At 32.6% G+C, this 26610-nt stretch overlaps 1 protein-coding gene across 7 annotated transcripts in view; it reads right to left on the reverse strand.

Annotated features, from left to right (window-relative positions):
• Window positions 1–1870: 1870 nt before the first annotated feature.
• The window catches only part of pbx1a (pre-B-cell leukemia homeobox 1a), a 133126-nt gene continuing 108386 nt past the window's right edge, over window positions 1871–26610 (reverse strand). For 2 of the 7 annotated variants that reach the window (XM_087239974.1, XM_087239976.1), the window contains exons 6-8: window positions 26323–26482; window positions 18179–18268; window positions 6402–7113 (exon numbers count right to left, since the gene is read on the reverse strand). In XM_087239974.1, the coding sequence (XP_087096100.1) occupies window positions 18222–18268; window positions 26323–26482 (207 nt within the window). In that variant the 3' untranslated portion in view covers window positions 6402–7113; window positions 18179–18221. 7 annotated transcript variants of the gene reach the window in all.

Consider the following 26610-nt stretch of genomic DNA (forward strand, 5'->3'; position numbering starts at 1 on the left):
CAGAAGGATCTTTCCAATTTTTTTTTTACTAATGAAAACCCCACTGTGATGTGGAGTAGAACCCGTGGCCAAATACACAACACCAGAGTGATAGAAACACTGATGCCAAACTGGAAATCTGATTTATGGAATATATGCAAATTATATGTGACATACTAGTTGGATTTCACATATATAAAATAAATGTCATACATGCAAAAAAAAAAAAAAAAAAAAAAAACAATATTACAAATATGTACAAATGTTAAATATATTATCTATTATGCATATCTTCATTCATTCATTTTCTTTTCGGCTTAGTCTCTTAATAAATCTGGGTTTGCCACAGCGGAATGAACCACCAACTTATCCAGCATGTGTTTTACTCAGCAGAAGCCTTTCCAACCGCAATCCATCACTGGGAAACATTCATACACATTCATTCCCACGCGAACACGGGGTATATACACTTGTATATACTTTACCTACAACTCTATTACCTTTAATTTATATAGGTGTTCATATACGGCTGTATATGAACACACACAGTATGCAAAATCCAATTGTAATTAGCATAAGTTGCCTTATATCAAGAATATCCAAACTCAGTCTTGGAGGGCTGGTGCCCTGCAGATTTTACTCCAACCCAAATTAGACACACCTAAACCAGCTAATCAAGGTCTTATTAGATGTACTACAAATGTCCTGGGAGGTTGAAGCAAGTTGGAGCTACACTGCAGGACATCGGCCCACCAGGACCGAGTTTGGACCCCCCTGCCATATAGCATGACATATATCAGCTTTCTATTGGGGACGTGCAGTGAGAAACACTTTAAACTATTTTGTTTCTTTTTTTAATTTTTTTACTAACGTTGAGTTTAATGACGTCTGTACTATTTCCTCTACACTTATGTATAAACAATACTGAAAGTTGTATTATATAGTTACACATCAGTGAGTATGTAAAGATTGTTAATAATTGTTAATAATTGTTTATTATTATTATTATTGTTGTTAATATTATTATTATTATTGTTATTATTATTATTATTATTCTTTTCCTGTAGTATTTGCATTACAAAAGATTTATGTGAATTGATGATCCTGCAAATGCAAGGCTTCTCTAAAAAAAGAAGACTGTTTAGAGTTTTGTGTATACAGTTCTGAAAACTGACATCAGGGTTCTGAAATGTGTGGCAAAACAATCATAAAAACTGTAAAAATAATGGAAACACTTTATTTTGATGGTCCATTTTAGTTAGTAGACTGTTTTTAATAAGTAGACCGTACTTAAAAAACAAACATTTAATTGACTATAAGAAACTTTGTAAGTACTTGTCAACTTACACTAACCATAACCCCAACCTAATTGTCTACCTATAATCTAATGAGAATTAGTTGGCATGTAGATGTAACTTAAATTCAACAAACAGACCATCAAAATAAAGTGTGACCAAAATAGTTTATGGTGTGAAAATTTAAGTTACGCAAACTTGGATTTCATTTTTTATTTCTACAATATTACTGTTAATTTAGAGCATTTTTACCAGTATATACTGTATTTGTAAACAAAGGGAAAAAAAATCATGATTTACTCAAAACACTGCAGTATTTTATTATAAACAAAACACATGCAACAAAGTAAAATAAAATAATTTGTTGAGGGCTGAACTTAAAATCTCAGGCTGAGTAATTGTGTGATATTAAACCTGAAGTGTGCAAAATCTCACTGTGAACTGAATTAACTATCGTGACACACTCCACCCATATTTTCTGTCTTAAAATGGTCCCCAAACATGAATTAGAGAACAAAAAAAGCCTTACACCCTGTAAAACCTTTTATAAAAAATAATAACAAAACAGAGAAATCTCACAAAAATACATACCGATGTGTATCAATACTGTTCAGTGAGCAATACAACATTTATTGATGATAATCATGTCAATTTTGAGACAAAGTTGGTGGAAATTGTGGGGAGGGAGAACCCAAACAGAATAGTCTGGAATTCAATGCTTCATATGGTACATAATCGTGAAGTCTAATAATGCATTTATAGCAGGTGCGGTCAAGTCTATTTCACAAAATATATATACATTTTCACAATGGCAACCATCAGCAAACTAGAGTGCGTGTCGTTCAAATAACAGATGATGCATGTTTGATTTTCATTTTAGCATGATTACTTTCAAACTATCACAAAACGAAAGTGGCATCTTGATAAACAAAAGGAAACTCAAGAAATGAAGGACATTATTGAAGACACAGGCAGTGAAATATCCGTCACATACTTCTGTTTCTTATACACACATAAGCTACTTTCAGTTTGTACATTTTTGGTTTTAGAGAACAGCGATGGAACGTTCCCAAACGTTTCCCTCCCAAAATCCATCAAAGAGGCGGAGCTTCTTCCTTTTTTGGCAATTGTTTGGAAAGATGTTTTTGGTAGAACGAGTGTTTTAGCGAGAATAAATAAACAGGGGGCAGTGATGATATAACAAGCAATGTCATATTAACAATAAATATACATTAGAACACAGACGGGTGACTGGAATCACCTTTTAAAACTTGTTCAGAAGCAGGATTTCTGTGTTCGGGGATGCTTTACCTGCATTAACACAGCTAAGAGTGACCGTCGAAATGTTCAAATCGTATTAACTTAATGACTTCCCCCATTTAAATGGATTCTGATTCGATGTACTGCAAAACAAACTTCATTAGCTGGAGCCCTGACGGACAGGGATATATTTTCAACAAAAATTAGTTAACTATTGGATTTTTCAAGATAATTTTCTTCAATTAGGCAAAAGAGCTTCATCTGTCATGATTTCACAATGGAAACGGTGGCATTAATAATATAAGTAGGTCTAAGAAATTACTGGAGTAAACATGCCCGTGTGTTGCGTTTCTGAGGGCACGTTTGCACAACAACGATGTGCAGAAATAGTTTTGTGTACAGAAGACAATGCTGTCAAAACAATCCTATTCACACTGACCCCGGCAGGCACAGAACGTCAACATGACATCAGACTGACGTTCTACCCCAATGTCATAGGATGTTGCATTTTGTTTGGAAATGAAAATCGGGTTGACGTCAGAACCTGTGAAATAGATATTGCATTTTGGTTACTTTCCAACACAACCTAAAACCAAACATATATCAACGTTTAATGATGCTAAAGCTTGAGGTTGTGTGGACGTTACCACTAGGACGTATATAGACGTTGGATTTTGGTTGCCATACCTGTAGAATAAATGCCAGTATTTGACCAATATGACGTTGGATTTTGGCCACTTTCTAAGGCATCAATCAAATATCAACGTCATTTCACATCATTAATGGATGTCAAAATTGTCTTTTGATGCTGGCGACCTAAATCTAACCTAATATTAACGTCTTATGATGTTTTGTGTCTGCTGGGATCTGACTTTAAAAGTGTTGTGTTCTGTATGCCAGGCCAGCAGGTGGCATGATGTCAGATTGTAAAGAAAAACTACACATCTACACACACACAATCCTGTTGTCCACCCTGGTTGTACAAGCCTATCCCTATGGACTTAAAATGTAGTACATGTGACTTTTGTATTTTTACAAATTCATGTTTTTTTTTTTTTTTTTGTGGTGTATATGGAAATGATGCCAGTGGTCTTTGCAGTTTGGATACATTTACACATCATCTGTGAGTTAAAACAGGTGACAACATTGATTAACATGAATAAAAAAATAAATAAAAAAAAACTGCATTTAGTAGTTGGCTGAGAAAACTTTGTGAGGAAACACTATGAATCTGCACACATACAGTCCTGTAGTCCACTGTTGTTGATTGTTAGCTTCTGGCTCATGAGTGTATACTGAACACACAAGTGCATGACATCACTGTTGTACATAATCATATTTTTGTAGTTTTCGATAATGATAACAATGTCGTTTTTATGAGATGCTAAAAAAGGATTCTTCTGTATTTTTGTAAAATAAATAGTGAAAATTTAGCAAACAATTTCCAAAGTTATCGAAAATCTTTCCAAAAAAAAACAAAAAAAAAAACAGATTCCCTACAATCTGTGTAGCACTTTAAAGATTTCTAACCATTTCTGTTTGAGTAAGTTCACATAACAGAAAAATTAATACCTTCATCTTACCATTTTCAAAAACACATCCCGAAGTTACTTTTATCATAAATTTTTTTGTAGTTTACATGGAGCTAATAATGTTATTGTTTTCAAAGGTTTCAATTTAGATGTGTTCACATGATATTGATGTACAACAAAAGTTTGGTAACAATTAATTTTTTTTTTATTTCGATGGTCCATTTAAGCATTAGTAGATTGTACGCTTAATATCTGTTGACACTGCTGCTAAACCGACTTTAACTGACGTTAAGAAACTTTGCAAGTACATTTCAACTTACACTAACCCTAACCAGGGCCAGCACATCCATAGAGGCAGCAGAACAGAGAGGGCGGCATCCCCGACACTACCCTCACCTCTCGCGCCCTCAGTTATATCTCAGTTATATCTGCGTCTAGGGTGCCATTCGCGACACTACCCTCACCACCTGCGCCCTTACCATGTCTAGGGCGGCAGAATAGAGAGGGCGGCGTCCCCGACACTACCCCCACCTCTTGTGCCCTCAGTTATATCTCAGTTATATCTGCGTCTAGGGTGGCAGACCGTCCTTTGCCTAGAGCGGCAGTTCAGCTTGCTCCGGCCCAGACCCTAACCCCAACCTTAACCTCAACCTAACAGTCTACTTATAATCAAATAAGAATAGGTTGACATCTAGATGCAATGTAGCTTAAACTCAACAAACAGACCATCAAAATAAAGTTTTCTCTTTATGTTTTTGAAAAACTTTAAATACAGATGACGTTTTCAAAACTATCCCGTTCACATTGCAAAAACAGTAAAAACGACTATAGCTGCATCCCAAATGGCACACTATGCACTGATGCACTATGTACTTATGCATGTACACACTCAACAGCACAGAATATATTTATAGGGTTGTCCCAAATGGAACACTGATGTTTTTGTTTTTTACTAAGCGGAAATTTGACCCATTTCCCTGATGACGTTTGACTGTCAAATTAGTGAAATAAATGATCAAAGTACCAAATAATACCTGCTGTGAGTAGTACAGCATTCTTCATCAGCAGGCACTGTAATCACTCTCATAGGAGAATTTTGCTTTCACAATATAAAAATAAATAAAGTAATCCAACATGTGTGCCCGATAGCTCCGCCCCTTCCACTACATGAGCAAAACTGCAGTCATTGAGTGCGTGAAAACTTTATTTTACTTCATTTTACCGGTTGAATAAGTGCATCATCTGGGTAATTAAAGTGCACTTCTTAGTTTTAGAGTTTTCAGTGTGAACGCAGCACTACTGACACTATTTATTCTACAAAATGGAGTAGAATAGTGCATAAGTATGCGATTTGGGACGCAACTTATATTATGTTACCTTTTTTAGTTTACATAAAGCACAGGTGTCAAACTCGGTTCCTGGAGGGCCGCAGCTCTACACGATTTAGCTCCAACCCTAATTAAACACACCTGATCAAACTATTTGAGTCATTGAGGCTTATTTGAAACCTACAGGTTAGTGTGTTGGAGCAGGGTAAACTGTGCAGGGCTGCGTTTGACACCCCTGACATAAAGACAGAAAAAGCAATATTTTTAAAACCTGTGACTGTAAACAAAATGCAAAATAAGTAGAAAGAGGTGTCGTGTAAATGCCCCCTGCATTTCGGCTATATAAAACTGAGAAAAGCTCATTATGTTGGAACAGCGATGAGAATGATATTTCATATTCTTTTAAAGCATTTACACAAAAGGATTTTGCTCACCAGCAACACTCTGATGATATTAAATGTACATTATTGTTTCAAAAACTGTACACTCACAGTTGGTTTTCAAATTACAGGATAAACAACAATACCTCAGATTAGCATTTGCTAGAACATGGCATACCGATGCAGACTTTTGCTAATAATAATAAAAAAATAATGATAAAGAATAACACTTTTAAAAAGGGAACAAATTTCAAAAAATAAAGAGCATTAGTGCTTGTTTTGTTTATGATTTGGGGTACCGTTTGTATAAATCAAACTAATATCTCGCTCTTTATGTTAAATTCCTTCACTTGCTGGGGAAAGGGACTAAGGGAGCGTTTAAAAGCAATCTGAAGTGAAAGCGGGGAGGAAATGTCATTATGGGCCGTAATGACTTGATGCTTCCGCCATTTCCGGAATCAGTTATATTTTCATCGACTCGCAGACAGTGTCCTCAAAAACAAACAGAGTGAGGAAATGAGTCCAAATGAAATCTATGACAGAAGTTGTTTGGACTGCTCTCTATGATAAAAGTGAAGTTGTACCTTTATCTAATGGAGGAAATACATAATAATCAGCTTCCAAATGAGTGTTTTATACAAACATGTATAATAAAGGTTAGCTTTGTCTGGCACAAACTGTGAAATTCAGAAAATCAGAGCTTTCTGACAAATAAAATGAGGGAAACAACAAACAAAGAAACAAAAAAGTCAAGATATCACAATGAATGAATAAAAGAGACATTATTATTTGACTGTACCAATAAGGAGAGCTTCCTCTCAAGCACTATATCAAGTGGTATCTGTTATTAACATTTTTTTTTTTTAGAAAACAAAATTGTTCTTTTCCTTTTTTTTTTTTTTTTTTTTTGCTGAGAGGTAGAATGAAGCATTTAAATTGAAACACGACGACTGGTTGTTCCATCATTAACAATAGCCTCAATAAGACTGAAACAGTCACAGGTTAGTTAGTCGCCCTGTGCCACCTAAAATACACTGTGAAAACTGTACAAACACATCTTTTTTTGTTGTTGTTTTTTGTCTTTTTTTTTATTCATAATTGTTTTCTAAAATCTTGTAAAGTATTCCAAATGTTCCACGGTGGTACGGCATGATTGTGTGTGACCATGATGGAGAGTAATCCAGATCTGCGGATGTGTTGATGTGGAGTGGAGCAGTCTGAAGATGGTGAAGATGAATGAAGCGGATCAGTTGGAGGTGTCAGAATGGACGCTCCCGGGTCCTTCTGTGGGCGAGGTCACTGAGGACGGTGTCGGGGCATCCTGCCAGCCGCCGTTTGCCTTTTGTGAGAGAAAAAAAAAAAGTTTAGGAAATGTGCATTTTTTTTCAAAAAACAACACTTCAGGTGATTAGCTGCAAACTCTGTCATATAATCTAAATGTGCTGAACGATGTATCAAAACGATGTAAAAAAAATATCATTATTATATTTTACATTCCAGTCAATTTTGATAATTGGCAAAAAAAAAAAAAAAAACCCTTCAATTTAATTTAATTCATTAATTCATTTCAAGGCATTCAAAGATTCATATTTTTGTTTCTGAGTGAAGTCCAAATGTTCAAAATATACAAGCTTAAAAAAAATAAAAAAATTAATTTTCATTTTGTATAATCAAGTTGATAATTGCTGCCTGATTCTGGATAAACTGAAAAACACACTTTTTGCTGTTTTTAAAACAAAGATCACTATTCTCTTATTATTCTGAATGGATAACCAAACAGACTAATGTCCTTTACTAGAGGTTGTAATACAAGCATTAACTGTTGCATTTTCATAAATTCAATAAATTATCAGAATGAATTAATAAAATTGATTTGAATAAAATACTCTTTCTTATATAAAAATGTAGATTGTTCCATTAGCGGATAAGCTTTTTTAAATAAATCTCTTGAGCAAGTGTTGCCACCTACTGGTGGCATTTTTGCAAGTTAAACCTTCATTTTAAGTGTTAGAATATGTTTTTTTTACTGCTATCATAAACATCAGTAGCTGGGTTTCCATTACATGAGAAACGAGTGATGACGTATCAGATTAAAGTCCCTTAATTTGCCACCCCCAAAAATATTTTTATGCTAGCTTTTGGTGGCTTGGTGGTTTTGAAAGTGCATGTAGGTTAGTGTGAAAAGTGGAAGACGGAAATTTCTTTACCAAATAAACTATGATCAAAGACTATAGAATACACAAGACATGTCTCTCGTATACTTTAGAATGGGAAAAGTGTGACTGTCAATATGGCGAATGAAGCACCGCCTTTTTATTACAGAATCCAATCAGTGATTGCTATATGGAGAATAACGCAGTCATTGGTTATTCGTAATATGAAATGTAATCGTAAGCTTGGCAAGTCATTTTGGAGAATTTAATATTTCCCCATTCAAATAGAATGCCAGAGAGACATTTCAAAGATGGCCGCCAAGTGAAATGACTTGCCTTAAAGGAACTTTGCTATGATGTAGTAAACATAACTGTGACATTGCCTTGTTTACTGTTGGTTGCTAGGTTACCAATACTAAAGTCAGCCACTCTAAGAACTTGATGAAAATGCAACTTATTTACAATTCTATTTTTTCTCTTTTTTTTTCTTTTTTTTAAAAGATTTGCTTCACATTAAGATGTAAACCCAGCTAGTGTTACTATTCATACTTCTGTGATGTTGACCAATAGAAGAACAGAAGTTTTTGTGTTACTCTGTTTTCAAATATAGCTAAATAAATGACAGATCATGGTATTGGCACTACTAGGTATATAGGCAAAGAAGGCATAAGCTGTTGAACTGTTTTCTTTATTTTATTTTATTTATTTTAATTTTTTTATGCACAGGACAGCCAGTAATATACATTTACGTACAATATTTTTTGTTAACATTATTGTTGTCCAAGATAAACCATTAATTTTGGAGTTAAAATAGCAAAATCTGACACTTTGACCTTATAACAGACAAAATTATTCTTTAGTTTAAAGGTGGGGCGACATGACAAAAAACTCATATCACGATATAAGCCTCCACATATCCTAACAACGAGGGCTTGGCATTAACACCTGCCAACCCACCTTTTGCGGGTAGATTTTAGTGATGGCGGGTTCAACAGACACGCCCACTAGCCACTTTGGCTGGTTGAAAATAATTTTCCCAGATAATAATTCTTAAAAAAAGGTTAGACAATAAGGATGGTCCAATATGGATGCAAAGGCGATCTTAGAATTGAGGAGCAACAAAACTGACAAAAAATAATTGCGTTTGCCTAAAAAAAAAATTATTAAGCAGGTGAATACCGAATGAGGAAATAATCATTCGCGCTAACAGCTGAGGTGATGTAAACGACTGTTTAAAACGCGTGCCTGCTCCCGTTTCCTTGAGTGAAGCAACTATTGACTGGGCCTTGAAACACAACTGATGTGCTTGGTTCTCTTTCAAATAGACTAGACAAAAAAAAAAAAAGTGTTGAACATGCACCCACAGTCCTGCTGCTTGCAAGAGTTCCAGATTTTTCTTTTTGTAAGCAGCACCTATTGCTTTCGCTTTATTCTTTGAAGAGATTATTTATAACGTTATAAAGTCTAAAGTTAACCATGTGTGTGTGATCATCCTTCCATTATCAGTTAAGGTAAGTTATCCCAGATGCTGATAAGACAGGTGTAGTATAGTATATAGTATAATATATATATATATAAACATAGTTAGCTAGTAGCTACATTAAATATATATATATATATATATATATATATATATATATATATATATATATATATATATATATATATATATATATATATATATATATATATATATATATATATATATATATATGTATTACAATGTGTTACATACAAGATATTACAATATTAGATTTGTTTTTATTAACATTAAGCAAAAAAGAATGGAATGAATGAAAGCTGTTGGAGTATGAGTTGTTGGAAAGTAGGGTGTCATTTATAAGTTCGGTGTTAAAGCTTATGATACCACAACACCAATTAAATAATTTTAAACAACAAAATATTTAATTATTAAGGAAACATAAGGAAAGTTTTAAATTTGAAATTTCTAAGTTACATCCTATTTTGGATGTTGTTGCCATATGGCAACATTTCATAAAGTACCTTAAAAAATAAATGTTTCCATAATTTATATATATATATATATATATATATATATATATATATATATATATATATATATATATATATATATATATATATATATATATATATATATAATTTTTTTATATATATATTTATCACAATGTGTGTGGTAGAGGGTTAAAATCACATTTATTGCTTATTCAGTGCTTAGCATAATTGAGTACCCCATTTTGAAAATTAATATTTGTATACATTTATTGTTTTACATACAGACAATGTATTTTGGTGCATTTAAACAAAACAGTTTTATTAAACATATATATTTATTAAAAAATATTTTTGTCATCAAACATATTTAGAAATTGAAAGATAATACAATTAAAGTCAAGCAAAAGGTACATATTTTTTTAAATTACAACCTAGAAAACTTTAACTAATTTTTTTTTTTCAGATTTTTTGCTTTTCTTGATTTTTCCTCTTTAATAAATTAGTATTTAATATTATCACATGTACTGTTAGAGTACTAGTTTTTGGACAGTTATCATGAGATATTCTGTTAGATAAGCTCTAGATTTGGCTTCAGTACTGACTAATCTAATGTATATGCACAAATATAATATTGTATAATTTCCTATTAAAAACTTTGAATTTAAAAGATAGATTTGTGAGGGGTGTACTTATATATGCTGAGGACTGTATTTGAACATTATTATAAAGCTTTATATTCAAAGTAACTAAGGAAGGAGCGTGCACAGCAAACATTATATCGAACTTCTTTTATAAATTTAACACGGAAAATTCCATCAGGACAATTACAGTTATCGTTTTATCATCAAGCCCTAAATCTAAACGCCGAGCGACTATAGCGAATTCCCGCACTATAAACACGTTTCTGCAAGAAGTGAGTCACAAAGTGAGGCTGTCAAAAGGAATGACATTATGCTGCATATTACGAGTCATAGCGAGTCATTTCCAGAACATGATTTTCAAAAGACAGATGATGGAGGAATCAATTATTGCAAATTATCACATTGGCTAAAGGAATGAAAGTATAATGGGCACCTAAAATGGAGGCCATTTCATGTCCGGGAGACAGGTTGCCTAAAGAGCATTTGGGGCATTAATAGCAATTTCCATGCCATCAGAAAAAAAGACTAGAAATGGGCTTTGGCAGCCTCTTATTTTCCCAGCCTGTTATTTTAGATAGAGGCAGTCTGTAATCAAAAAAGAAAGAGCAGAGCGGGAGAGAGAAAAAAAAAAAAAACTTTTCAAATCTTCAGCTTTGGTGACACCCCATGTCTATTTCAAAGGCGTAATTACAGCGCATGGGCGAGAGGAAAAGCTCCCCCACATAAATGCTTTATGTCTCAGGCCGTCATTATCCACAGCCCAAAAAAAAGGGAGAATAACTTATCTGGGAGGAGAAGGAAAAACATCATGTTATTTAAGACAGTGAATTTGTTGGAAGATTGAGACACTTTCGCTGGCTACATTATCAGTGCGTTATGATGCAAATGTTCAGGCCACAGCTTTCTTCTTTATTCCTAACAGCTGGTTAGGCTTGAAAATTCCCTGGTTTAATTTTGATACAAACGTGAAATAAATTGTGTTAAGGTTTTAAAATCTGTACTAGAAATTTCAGCAAGAAATATGACACTGAATATGACATTTACTCTTCATTTTAATATGAATAAAATAAGATTTCATTAAATTATGCAATATTTACACAATACCTATGCAAATAAAGTGAAAAATCTTAAAAAAAGAAAATCAGATTAAATCTGTATCAATACAACAAATGTTGTATTTCTTATTTCTTCTTTACATTCAGAATTATTTTATTTATTTTTTTAAATAATTGTGATCATGATGTTTTTTGTTTCTTCATACTAGAATATGAACTTGAATATTTAGATCGTATTTAATTCATAAATGTTAATATGAAACATTATGCAATTAAAAGAATGTCTCAGATAAATTGTCCTTTCAGATTTTAATTCAGAAATGCTCACAATAAAAATGTCCTTAAATGCATATATTTAAAATAATAACCAATAATAAAACAATATTTCTAATATTTTCAGATCTTAAATTAATAAATGCTTAAAAAATATCATGTCTTTTGAGTTTTTAATTAAAAATATTAACATTTAATATCAGTGAATAAAACAGAATATCACATTTAATGCCTGTCCAGCTTTTAATTTAAAAATATTTACCTTCAATATCTGTGAATAAAAAAGAATATCGTTTATAATGCCTATGAGTTTTTTTTTTTTTTTTTTTTTTTAGAAATGTTTATCTTTAATATCTGTGAATGAAACAGAATATCAAATATAATGCCTGTTCAGTTTTTATTTTGGAAATATTTACATTCAATAGCTGTAAATGAAACAGAATATCATATACAATGCCTATTCAGTTTTTATTTTAGAAATATTTACCTGCAATATCACTGAATAAAACCGAATATAATATAAAAGGCCTATTCAGTTTTTCATTTTCAATACTTATCTTTAAAATTACAGAATGAAGCCTAATATCATATATAATGACTCTTTTGTTTTTCCTGTTGCTTGCTGCCTTATTGTTTATTCTGTTAAAACAACATTTTGTATATCTCATCTGGGAAGAATCTTAGTTGTCTGTGTATTCTGGTTCACTCACCAGTTTCCACATGACAGACACAAAATGTCAAAACATATTGTGATCGATCGATCGATCGATCCATCCATCCATCCATCCATCCATCCATCCATCCATCCATCCATCCATCCATCCATCCATCCATCCATCCATCCATCCATCCATCCATCCATCCATCCATCCATCCATCCATCCATCCATCTATCTATCTATCTATCTATCTATCTATCTATCTATCTATCTATCTATCTATCTATCTGTCTATCTTTCCATGCATCCGTTTATCCATTTTTTTATATTTTACTTATATAACTAATTTTATTCATTATTTGAATAATATATTGGTTTTTCTGTCTGTCCATTCATCCATATTAAAACTACTTTATTTCATTCATTCATTCATTCATTCATTCATTCATTCATTCATTCATTCATTCATTCATTATTTATTCATTATTCGTTAGTTTGTTCTTTCATTCATTCAATTTTTAATTTAGAAATATGTACCTTCAATATGTCAATGAAATAGAGTATAATAAATAATGCCTGTTCTGTTTTTAATTAAGAAACGTTTACCTCTAATATCTGTGAATGAAAAAGAATTTCATAAACAATGCCTATTCAGTTTTTATTTTTAAATATTACCCTCCAATAATTGAAACGCAATATCATATATAATGCCAATTCAGTTCTTAATTCAGAAATATTTACCTTCAATATCTGTGAATGGAACAGAATATCAGATTTAATGTCTTGTCAGATTTTAATTTACAAATAATTACATTAAAATCTGAAAACAGATAAAGTGTCATCTCATATACTGATTAAATAATTTAATTTAAAATATATAATAATTAAATAAGTATTCCCGATGTATTCAGATCTTGCTTAATGCTGAAATGCAAATAAAATAAATAATTAGTTTGTTTGTTTTCAGATTTGATTGCATTTATGAATAAATAATTTATACATACATACAACATATTGACATAAACGTCTCTTTACATTACATTTCATCCTGGACTATTGCATTCTAACCACAAGAGAGGTATTTACATCATCATAAACCACTGGGACACAATCATGCTCTCTATCAGCCACAGACGGCATACAGACACACTGGGCCACTTCCACAGCGGCTATTTAGAGAGCCTGTGTTACTGTGTTTGTCTTTTTTTTCCCTCCCCTGCTCACACTTTGCTGGCTCGCTGTCAGTGCTGTTAAGGTGGCAGATGTGTGATATGACCAATGCACTTGGATTGCTGTCCCAAATCTCCGCTCAGCCTCCCTTGAGACTGTCTGATCAATTTCCTCTGCCGGCGACACGGCTTGTCCAAGTGGATTTTACATGCTGGCCTGTGCGCTTCTCCCTCCCCCAGCACACGAGCCCAAATACAGCAGCACGACTGGGGTGCGTAGCCTATTAAATGGCATAGCTCACTGTACACTATCACAGCATGATGCATTGTGGAGGAAACTAAACATCTACGGTTGATTCAAATGTGTCAGTGCTCCTGTGAAATTTGTGTTCCTTTTCAAATATTTCCCAAATGTTCTTTAACAGACAAATAACATGTTTACAGTTATATTTATAATTATTTATAACAGTTTATAATTAATCTACTGGGGAATGTTTTATTTATTTTAATTTGGCTGGAATAAATATTTATTATTTATCAGATTATGGAAGGTTTTTTTTTTTTTTTTTTTTTATCGATTGACTTGCCAAATTATTCTAAGTTTAGGGATTATTGGGCAAGTCAATTGAAGTTAGTATAATTTGTCAAGTCAATCAAAAAAAATGTATGAATGGGACTTATAGTACTGACCTTAAAATTGTTTAAAAACATGCTCTTATGAACCTACACAAGTCTTTTAAAATACTTTAAAGTATCTTGCAAAATAAATAGTTATTTATAATATAAAATAGTTAAAACTATTTATATATATACTGCTAAAAATGTGTTGAAAACAAAATCTTATCTCCATTAAAGACACTTGAAAAATATAAATTATTATTTTTTTTTTAAATTACAGGAGGCATAATAATTTTGATTATTAAATACTTGAATAATAGTTACAACCAGAGTTGGGTGTAACACATTCAACAGTATCGCGTTAGTGTATTTTAATTACGTTTTTGAGGAACGCAGTAGCGTAAAAAATTACATTTTAAATTTGTGTAATCTGTTTACAGTAAAAAAGTCGGTCCCACTTTATATTAAGTGTCCTTAACTACTATGTACTTACATCAAAAAAAATAAATACAATGTACTTACTGTATTTATAATGTATTTGAGAACACTTGTGGTGCTTTTAAGTTGGGATAGAGGTTGGGTTGTGGACAGGTTTGGTGGCATGGATAGGTTTAAGGGTGGGTTAAGGTCAACAGTGTATTTACAAATGTAATTACAAAAGTTAATTACAGTTGTAATTCCATACATGCATTTAATCAAGCATAAGTACACAGTAAATATATTTATTTACACAATAAGTACATTATAATAAACTATTAGTTCCTGTGTAAGTACATATTAGTTAAGGCCACTTAATATAAAGTGGGACAAAAAAGTCAATGTAACTGTGTTACTTACGTTACAAATATAGTTTTTGCCTATACAACCCAGCCTATACATGCTAAATTATTTTGAGCAGGATTGGGAGTTGAGGTATCTCCTGAGTGTGAAGAGAAGCATAGCTCCTTATGGGGCTGTTCACATATTGCATCTTTTGCATGCACGCACATTTACTGGGAGCGCATTTTGCATGCCCTCGAATATCCCAGGTGCACTTAGTTGAAAATCACAAGTCGCTTGACAAGAATGTGCAGCATATATTTGCCTATGTCAAGTTTCTGTGATCAACCCATTGTAATGTTTATTTTTTTTCAGTGAATAAAAATCACTGATAGAGGTGCAGTTTATTTTGTATATTTTGTAAGTTTTTTTTTTTTTTTAAAGTAATTAGTAATCTGATTACTTTTTACATTAAGTAATTAGTAATGTAATCAGATTACAATTTCACAGTAGTTTTCAGTAATTAGTAATCTATTACTTTTTTAAAGTAACTTACCCAACACTGGTTGCAACCCTAAGACTTTATAGTTTATAAATATTTCCCGAACTGCATCACAGATCCGATCATGTGATCGGAAATTGAGCCTAATCGCAGTTTCAGCCTCGATCGGAATCGGACGTTACCTCCCGATCAAGACACGAATATATGTGTATATTCTCATTATTTTAAAGGCTCATTATTATAAAGGCTACGCACATCAATACAGCATCATTTTTTGAGACTGTATAACAGCAATTAATGTTTACAGTACTGTGATGGTTGGGTTTAGAGTTGGGTTAGGTAAAGGAATAGAAATTAAAAAAACTAAATTTATTGGGAAATGTAATAAATAACATAAACAATACTGGTGACACGGTGGTGCAGTAGGTAGTTCTGTCGCCTCACAGCAAGAAGGTCTCTGGTTCGAGCCTCGGGTAGGTCAGTTGGCATTTCTGTGTGGAGTTTGCATGTTCTCCTAGTGTTTGCATGGGATTCCTCCGTGTGCTCCGGTTTACTCCACAGTCCAATGATATGCGGTACAGGTAAATTCATTCATTCATTTTCTTGTCGACTTAGTCCCTTTATTAATCTGGGGTCGCCACAGTGGAATGAACCGCCAACTTATCCAGCAAGTTTTTTTACGCAGCGAATGCCCTTCCAGCCGCAACCCATCTCTGGGAAACATCCACACACACATTCACACACACACTCATACACTACGGACAATTTAGCCTACCCAATTCACCTGTACTACATGTCTTTGGACTGTGGGGGAAACCGGAGCACCCGTAGGAAACCCACACGAAGGCAGGGAGAAGATGCAAACTCCACACAGAAACACCAACTGAGCGAGGTTCGAACAAGCAACCCAGCGACCTTCTTGCTGTGAGGCGACAGCAGTACCTACTGTGCCACTGCCTCACCCCTACAGGTAAATTGGGTAGGCTAAATTGTCCGTAGTGTATGAGTGTGTATGGATGTTTTCCAGAGATGAGTTGTAGCTGGAAGGGCATTCGCTGCGTAAAACACTTGCTGGATAAGTTGGTGGTTCATTCCGCTGTGGCGACCCCAGAATAATAAAGGAACTAAGCCGAAAAAAAAATATGAATGAATAAACAATACTCTGTACAACTACTGTTTTTACAGTACTGTGGGTTTAGGGTTAGTGTTTAGGTAGATGCTATAAAAATACAATTAATGGGAAATTTAATAAATAATATAAATAAATCTCATAAACTTCTGGCCGAAACCGTATCTGATCTAGCAACAACCGAGGATTCCTGCAGTCTGGAGGTGATATAAAGTTGTTGTTGACAACATTGCCATAGCTAACTGATATTCAAAATAGAATCATTGGACTTGGACTTGCGGGTAAAAAAAAAACTTGATTGGGACATCCCTAGTTTAAATCACATTGTTTATAACTTGTATTGTCTTGTGACAACAAATTAAGCTAAATAAGCTAATAAGGAGTTTAAAATCAAAATAATGTTTTACTATTGCTGAAAAATAATGATAATTGTATCAAAAAACTGATTGGTACAATATATAGATTGTACTCCATGTTTGCTTGCTTTGGTCAGGTAATAATTTTGTATAAAAATACAGGATTTACTTTTTATGTCTCACACTCTGGAGATTTTCATTGATGATGTCAACAATACTGTGATCTGTATTTCTATCCATCACGGTAAAAACTGCTGGGTTCCACACAATTAATTCATGTTATCCCAACACAAATTAATTGAGTTAACTTACAAATTTTGTGGATCGAACATAATACAATTAAGTTGTCCCAATAATATCTTAAGAATTGTTCATCCATCCATCCATCCATCCATCCATCCATCCATCCATTCATCCATCCATCCATCCATTCATATTAAATGTTTATAATTAAATGTTTTAATTGATTTTATTTTATTTTTATTATTATTTTAAAGTATATAATTAATTTTATTAATTAATTGAATAATATAATGGTTTGCCATCCATCCATCCATCCATCCATACATCCATACATCCATCTAAAATATTTATTAGTTTGAATTATATTTTTAAATAATTATTATTTTGTTTATTTTTTTATTATTTTAAATTATATATTTTAATATATTTATAAATAAAATTAGTTTATTTGTTTATTTATTTATGTATTTATTTATTTATTTATTTATTTATTCATGTTTCATGCATTTCAATTTAAGGTGTAGGATTTTAGATTAAATTCAGTGTTAGTTTTTGGATTTAAGTTAATTAAACATTTTATATGCATTTTATTGTAATCATTACATTTAAAACAGCAAATATATTGAACAATACCATGTTTTTACCTTTGATGAACCACAATTACCCTTCTAGATTTTTTATTTATTTATTTTTTCCTAATCTTCTGTCAGACTGTTTAAATGTCCCCAACACAAGCAGTGTACGCGGATGTTTGCTGACACGTCTCTCCTGCTGCCCAGTACAGTCTGTCAAATCCCCCTTGCAAACTCAGCAGCACATCAAGACAACAGCAGAATCAGGTACAAGCTTGAAAAACAGAGAGTGCGGACTTACATTGATGCCCTGTGGACTGTATATCTGACTGGCAGCAAGGCTTTCACTGTATCCTCCTGTCTGACTGATAACATGGCGAAGAGTATCCACCTGCAGACACCGGAACACAACACACAAAAGCGTTCAAAACAAAGACGTCTGTGCTGAGAAAAGGTCAGCCTGATATCAGAAGGATATTGGCAGCCCAAAAGGTCATCAAATGTTGAATGAAATGTTTGTGCTGCAGATATCAAACAAGACACGGTTTGTTCTGGATTTTAGATGAGGGAATACATCTGTGTTTACAGTCTAATCATAAGGGGGAATTCAGTTAATTACTTGAGATTAAAATAAAATAATAATAATAATAATAATAAAATATTTTATAATAATAAAAAAATGTGTATATGAAAAAGTATATAAATAAACTAATTTATTTAATTTTTAATACCATTTTTAATCTTAATTGTTTTTTTTTTACTATACTTGTAAATATGTGTAAGTTTAAAAGAAAATAACAGTTATTATTAAGTAATTACATGTGGCAGTTTGTTTGTGTACATAAATGCATTTAAATACAGTTTTTAAAATATGCATCTAAATTATGATTCCCATTAAAATCCACTATGTTTTAATCAGTTATCAATCAATTAATTACATTTAAGTATGATTACATTACATTATGTGGTTTCAGTTAATTGTGATATTGTAATGATAATAATAATAATAATAATAATAATAATAATAATAATAATAATAATAATAATTAATAATAATAAAAAAAATAATAATAATAATAATAATAATAATAATTATTATTATTAATTTATTTTAAATACTACTAATACTACTACTACTACTACTACTACTACTACTAATATTAATAATAATAATAATAATAATAATAATAATAATAACAATAATAATAATAATAATAATAATAAAATAATAATAATAATAATAATAATAATAATAATAATAATAATAATAATAATAATAATAATAATTATTATTATTATTATTATTATTATTATTATAGTAATAATAATAATGATTATTATAATTGTCATTATTATTAATATAATTATAATATTATTATTGTTATTATTATCATTATTATTATAGTAGTAGTAGTAGTAGTAGTAGAAGTAGGAGTAGTAGTAGTAGTAGTAGGAGTAGTAGTAGTAAAACAAGATTCCAAGAAATAGTATAATATTTGAATATAATAAATACACATTTATTTAAAACAAGTAATTTAATTTAAATTGATTTAATTATTTGAACAAATATGTGTTTGAAAAAGAAGTAAATAAATGTGTAAATATATAAATGATAAAATACTAACTAAACAATTTAAGTAATATGTAGCAAAAATATTTTCAAAACATTTTTGAAACATTTTCACAGCACTTTCAAAACATCAAATAGCCTAATGAAAAATCTCTCTTGTGTAATTCTTGCACCACATGAACTCATTTCAGAAGATTTCCTCTGGGATTCCGGCACTGAATATTCATGAATCACCCAGAGCATTTGGAGAAGTTGCTTCGTTAGGAAAGGAAAAACATGGACGTCAAAAGAGGACAAACCGAAGTGCTCAGTGTTTGAATGCTAGCGTATCGGGCAAGGTCAGGCTGCCGCGGTGGCGGACGTGACAGCAATGTTGCTGACAAGAGCTGTATTGTTTCCAAGACTGTCTCTGATGGTCTATTCATTTGGAAGTTGACAATGGCCTGCTGGAGGCAAACCGTAACCCCAGACCGTCCTCAAGGTCAGGAGGCCCGTCACCAACACAAATCTACACGCGTCCGACACTGGGATATGAGCGGCTGGAGCTCACAGATGAACTTTGTTGTGACAAGGATATAAAACAAGACGATAACTGTTTGATCACTTATGACAGAAACACACCATTTTGAACTCACAGAAAATATTGCCTTAAAAATATGGATTAACAAAACAATAAAATATAGCTGCTAGCAGCAATTAAGCAGAACCAGAAGGTATGTCAGACAAAGAGGAGAAAATGGAAGAAAAATCATAAATAGGTTTACTTGTAAAATTACTTAATCGTATGTGAATTTTGACCAAATTGATTTGTTGTGGTCAGTGTGAGGTGACAATGTCACAAAGTTTGGGGCTCTTTTTTAGTGATCTAGGCACAAAGTCTAAAGTGCAAAAGTATTAAGGGCATGTCCGAATCCACTTTTACTATTGTAAGGATTGAAAAATACGCTCTGTGTCCCAGTACATGGTCTAACAGGGTTGTGCTTATTCTCTTAATGCGTTATGGGTGTGTTTTGAGCATGACGAGCTTTATACCAATCAATCTCATCTTCCATTCCCTTTAAGAGAGTCAGTTTGCCATGGTGCATTTGCTATTTATTTATAAGTGGAAAAACTGAACCCTTCACTAGAGAGAAAACAAGTTCAACAAATCATCTGCAAAACAAGGATAAAGAACAAGCCTCCTCCCTTCAGCCTCTTTACTTTCTCTTTACTTTAGTTTTACTCCCCTTTACTCTCATGGATGAGGAAACGATGTTGTACTCACTCTACTGAAGACATCTTTTAGCGTACATATTTATTTAAAATTGTTAAGTACAAATATTTGCTCAGCATTGCTTTGTGTCAATATATCAATGTTTTGGACAGTTACAGCATGAGGCAATTTTATCTATTTGATAAATTTAAAAAATGGTTGACTTATTGTTTGATGTGATGCCATGTAAATAGCAAATGTGCCATGGCATGATCATCACTCTCTTTAAAAGAGAATGGGAGATAAAAACACATATTTGTTTAATGCAAATTTGTTTTGCCACAAAAAACACTGATTAAGATAAAAAGAATATCTCTTTTAGACTATGCTCTGGGTGCACAGACTTTTTACTATTATTTTTCCCAAATATCAAGTGAATTTGAATGTGCACTAAGTGCATCTGCCCAGTGTGCTTTAAGCCATGAACTTAGTTAAAAAGTCTCAAGCAGAAATTTTTCATATATCCTAACCACTTTTTTTTACTCGAAAAATCTAAAAAATGAAATCAAGCAGCATTTTCTAGACAAGCAAAAAAATATTGTTTTGTTTTCAAAATTAGTAAGTTATCTTACTGGTAGATTATTTTGATTTATTATTTTGCTAGATTATGTTCAAGCCTACTTCAAATGTCCTCTCCAGCACCTATGTGTACGAGAATGCAATGCAATGCAATTGCGACATCACAACTGTGTAGTTTCCAAGAGCTCAAGGGTTTAGCGTATTCCTATGAAACTGTCAGATGTTCTGCCTGTAGTGGAGACTTTGTAACGCAATCAATGAGACACACCCAAGTCAACAAGAAGGATGAAAGTCAGTGAGTAAAAGGCATACCAATTTGGGTCCCACTTTATATTAAGTGTCCTAAACTACTATGCACTTACATAAAAAAAATAAATACAAAGAACTTACTGTGTTTATAATGTATCTAAGAACACTTGTGGTGCTTTTGAGTTGGGATAGATGTTAGGTTATGGACAGGATTGGTGGCATGGATAGGTTTAAGGGTGGGTTAAGGTCAACAGTGTATTTACAAATGTTATTACAAAAGTTAATTACAGATGTAATTACATGCATGTATTTAATTAAGCCTAAGTACACTGCAATGTATTTACACAATAAGTATATTGTAACAATTTATTAATTCCTGTGTAAGTACATATTAGTTAAGGCCACTTAGTATAAAGTGGGACCGCAATTTGAACTGGAATGCAGCCTAAATATAGGGGGTCACGTGTTGCAAATCCAATGACGATGGCAGGGATGATTGTTTTAAACCAATCGGTGAAAAAAGACAAAGAACTTCTAACAATAGATGCCTAAGTACCTTCAGTGTTTGGCCCTCTAAATATTACATTATTTGGTTTAAAACAGCATGTGCTGGCTTTCAAAAAAGAGGGACGAAGAAAAGCAAAAACCAATAAAAAATGCAAAAAAAAAAAAACTATTCTAGGGGCCTTTCTTTAAAATTCAATAAAAACAACAACAAAAGAGTCAGAGCAATAATAGATTTAGATTGGTAAACTACAGCAACCCCAGAAGTGATTTAGTGAGTGGAGTAATCAGGAATGTCATTTGGACAGCACAATGTGTGATTGGGTTTAATTTAATGGCATTAGTTACAGTCATCTGCCCTCTCTTCCTACCTGTGACTGAACGTTGGCCCCCACTTGGGCCCCCTGGTATGAGTCCCCATTCAGAGACTGAACACTCATGAACAAATCCCCGGAGTTCATGTTAAAAGAGCCAGCAGAACCTAAGAGGAAGAGAGAAGGAAAAGAGAGAAAGAAAGGAAAGAAGATAAAGACAAGAAACAGTCATGCAACAGCGAGACTGATGTAAGGAGGGTTAGTAGTGCAGAGCTGATGTTGTAAGTGAGGGTTATGAGCTGAAAAACACATAAGTTACATGCTCAGAATGAGTCAAGAGAATGCTGATAAATGTAAATATATAGTATGTTCAGATCAATAATGACCATAATTATATTATTTCTAAATATCATTGTTCTAGTTTGAGCTCTACATCCCATTAAAACAGGGGTGCCCAAACATTTTCTTATGAAGGATCAAAAGGCAAACTTGATTCGGGGGGGGGGGGGGGGGGGGGGGGGTGAGGTGTTGAAGGTTGAAATGCCTACCATTATAGCTGTTATAGTAATTTTCAAATGTATAAAAAAATACTTCTTCTATTAAAAAATACTTAATTCATGTTTACAGTGGTGCTCAATGCTGGATACACAAGTCGCACCTGGTTTTGTCATGACTTTCAAATTGCTGTTCTCTGTATTGTCCACTATCTATGAGTGGCAGTACTTACACTTTTAAAAATCTGATTCATGCACAGCATTTAATTAAAACATTTCACTTCAGTTGGCTTTTTTGTAGCTCAATAATTAAACATACAAACAAACAAACAAAGGTTATGCTAAATTAGAAATTACAATCTTTGCTAAAGGCATTAATTCTCTCTCTCTTCTCTGATGGGATGGTGAGCTAAATCACAGGTTATCATGGGCCAACTTTGGCCAGTGGGCCCTACTTTGGGTATCTCTGCATTAAACTTACAATAGTGATTTTAAGAATATTTTTTCAATGCATATTAAATGTATATACTTAAAAATTTCCAATAACATCTGTGAAAACAAATTGTAAAAAAATTATGTAAATAATGTTCCATTGCAATTCCAGAAAAAAACAGTTGAAGAATGGATTAATACAATATATGTCATAGAAAAAAAAAAAAAACTTTCATTAAGAACAGACTGAATACTTTTTATCTATTTTGAAGTAAATGGTTTGAGTATATTTCTCCAATATGTCTGGATTGTTTTTGAACTGTAACACTTTAAAAAGGTATAAAATAATAAACAATTATTATAAACTCTATTATATATTAAAAATATATACAAAAAAATCCACTTAATATATTATTTAATTTCAAATTCTGGATTATAATATAGAAGTAAATAATAACTATTTATTTATTTATTTATTTATTTATTTATTTATTTATTTATTTATTTATTTATTTATTTATTATTTATTTATTTATTTATTTATTTATTTATTTATTTATTTATTTATTTATTTATTTATTTATAGTTTTTTTATTCTGACACCTTTCAAAATCAGAACTCTAATCCAGTCTGGTTGCTTTGGATAAAAGTGTCTGCTAAATTTAACGTGCAATGTATTCAAATGAAAATGAAATCAAAACAAATCAATTTACAAGAGAAAGGCACAATACTCATCAACAACATTTATTTAGACTTCACTTGAATCAATTGTCCAATCCACTCTCTAATGTACTTCACATAACAACCACATTTTGAGGACTTTTATTTTAACATAAATAAAACAAAACATCCTTATCTGGCTTCAAACTATAAACGTATCGGGTCACATTTGGTTAGGGTTTTGTCTATGTATAATAAAGACAGCAGATTTGGAATCGCCCTGCTCCACTAGCCTAATGTTGTTTTCCTCTTGTGGTTGGTTTCTTAGCCTGGTCATGCTGGTCTTTAGCTGGCTGGCCAGTGCCCAAATCCCTCTAAAACCATCAAATTAGACCTGCATGACCATCTTGGCAAAGACTGGATAACTAGCCCTAAGCTAGTTTAAGCTGTTTTTGTTTCAGCAGGAAGAGATCTAATGTAGAGACGTTATACGGCACTAATATACATGTACATGACTCAAAGATGAAAGAGGTAGTTAAGCATCAGAACAACAAGTGCAAAATGTTTTACTGCATTTTTCATGCTTTATAGTGTGTCATTAGATCACAGAAAATATAACATGCAATTTGGTGTAACAATAGCTTAATAGATTTTTTTTGTTAACAAATTAAAAGACTATATAGAGAAAATAAATAAATAAATACAAATTGAACACGTCGTTTTTTTCTGGAAATAATATTTCTAAAGGAGCTGTTGACGTGGAATTAAACCAGATTTTGGTAAAACAAAACCAATACAGGCATTAAATAAAACAAAACAAGGCTTTTTTTGGTGATGTCAGCTTAAAGATGCCTCTCATATGGGGAATGGATTACTCACAACGGAGTGTAACAAATCTTAATGGTTCTGTGGGTCTTGGCTATCAAAGTAGATGATTAATTTGTATTTTCTTTTGGATTCTAGTCAGGTTAATGGCTGAACCATTCGAGCAGCTTTTTTTTTTCTTTCCCTAAAACCGTTTAAGAGTTTGCTTGGCTATGTCTTGGATCATTGTCTTGCTGAAATGTCTACCCTGGTTTCATCATCATCATCTTGATAATGTGCATGTTGGACTAAAGCAACTAATATTAATTTACAATGACAAAGGGCAGAGGGTTGCTGAACAACTACTGAGAGATTTCAACTGCTGTCTGGGCCTTCCCAGTCTTTCTACATCTCCTTTTTTTCATGTGTTCAATACTTTTTCCCTGTGTGATTTTATTATATTATGTATAACTTTATTTGTAGTCTAATTAGTTTAGTTTTCTTTGCATATATGGATTTATTTGATTGTAGCCAACATCTGGTGAACATTTCAAGTCAACAGCACCTTTATAAATATGTTTTCTGAGAAAAATGGTGATGTGTTGACTTCTTATTTTCCCTGCTATAAGTGCTGAAGTAAAATATTAACCTTCAAACTACAAGGTTTCAGCAATTTGTCGAGAAGACATTGATATTTAAAATGATCACTTACCTACAGCTTAGAAAATATGTGGTTTAATTTGATTATTAAAATTTGTTACCTTAACACCCACAGTTTTTTTGATATTGTAGTTTCACACACCAAAATACAACGTATCATCTATGATACGTATACTATATCTTAAAGTGCAGTCACATTTACAAATATTTGGGGACTTCTCATGGGTAAAATGGCAACACTTTTGACAATAAACCAGATAAAGCAATGTTTGCAACTGGGAAACACTATAATAACAATTAAACTGCTCCAGGATCAACAATGGGCCAAGAAGGCCTGAAATAGACTTTCATTAATACTGCAGTGACATCTAAGATGGACAGTACAGTTACACCGCCACAGCCGAGTCATTCAGGATGTGCTAATTGAGTCACACAAGGAATCAAAGAATGCTATTTGTCTTTTAATGGAGGAGAACTCCCTAGATGTTTAAGAGAGAGCAGGGCTTAACTTAATTTCCGCTTTAAAGGCCGCAGGGCACTAATCAAATGTACATGGACCTCTAATCACTTCAAGGCTATAGGACAAAAGGCTTGACCATCCCATCATAATGACATCCATGAGGTCAACCAGACAACAGCAACAGAGTACCTTGGGTGAGTTCAAACCAGATAAAGCAAAATAGCATTTTAGCCAAACAATTTTTGAAGGTAAAAGATGAATGCTTCAACAAAAAAGCAAGAGTCTACAGACTACCGACGTAGATAAAGAAATGGGAGATTTGAATTGCATAAAAAGGATTCTTTATGGGAAAGGAAATGATTTAAAGAAAAGGAAAATATAAAGCACTGCAGTGGTGAACTATTTATTTGCCAGTTGGTGACATTAAAGCTGGCATTTCTCTTCTAAAAGCAGGGCTGTGGACTAAAGCGGGCCAATGAAAAACAAACACATCTGTTGTTTGTGTGTTGATTTATAGCAATGCTCACCGGCCGAATTTGGTGTGGAAGGCGAGTTGGCTTGGCTGCCGTGGGTGGAGACGCTGGTTGCGTTAGCGGCGGTTCTGGCAGCGTACATGTTGGCTTCTTCTTGGAATTTTCCAATATTTTTCTTGTATCTGATCCTTTTGTTTCCAAACCAGTTGGATACCTAAAAAGGGAATTAACAACTGTTAAATCTGACTGTTAATTCAAAAAACACAAACAAAACATGCACTTAATCTAGCGACTATGTAAAACTGCACATTGTTTTGCATGTTTGTAAAATTATGTTGCAAA

This window comes from Danio rerio, chromosome 2 (genome assembly GCF_052040795.2).
Source record: "Danio rerio strain M-AB ecotype USA chromosome 2, GRCz13ab, whole genome shotgun sequence".
Lineage (NCBI taxonomy): Eukaryota > Metazoa > Chordata > Actinopteri > Cypriniformes > Danionidae > Danio > Danio rerio.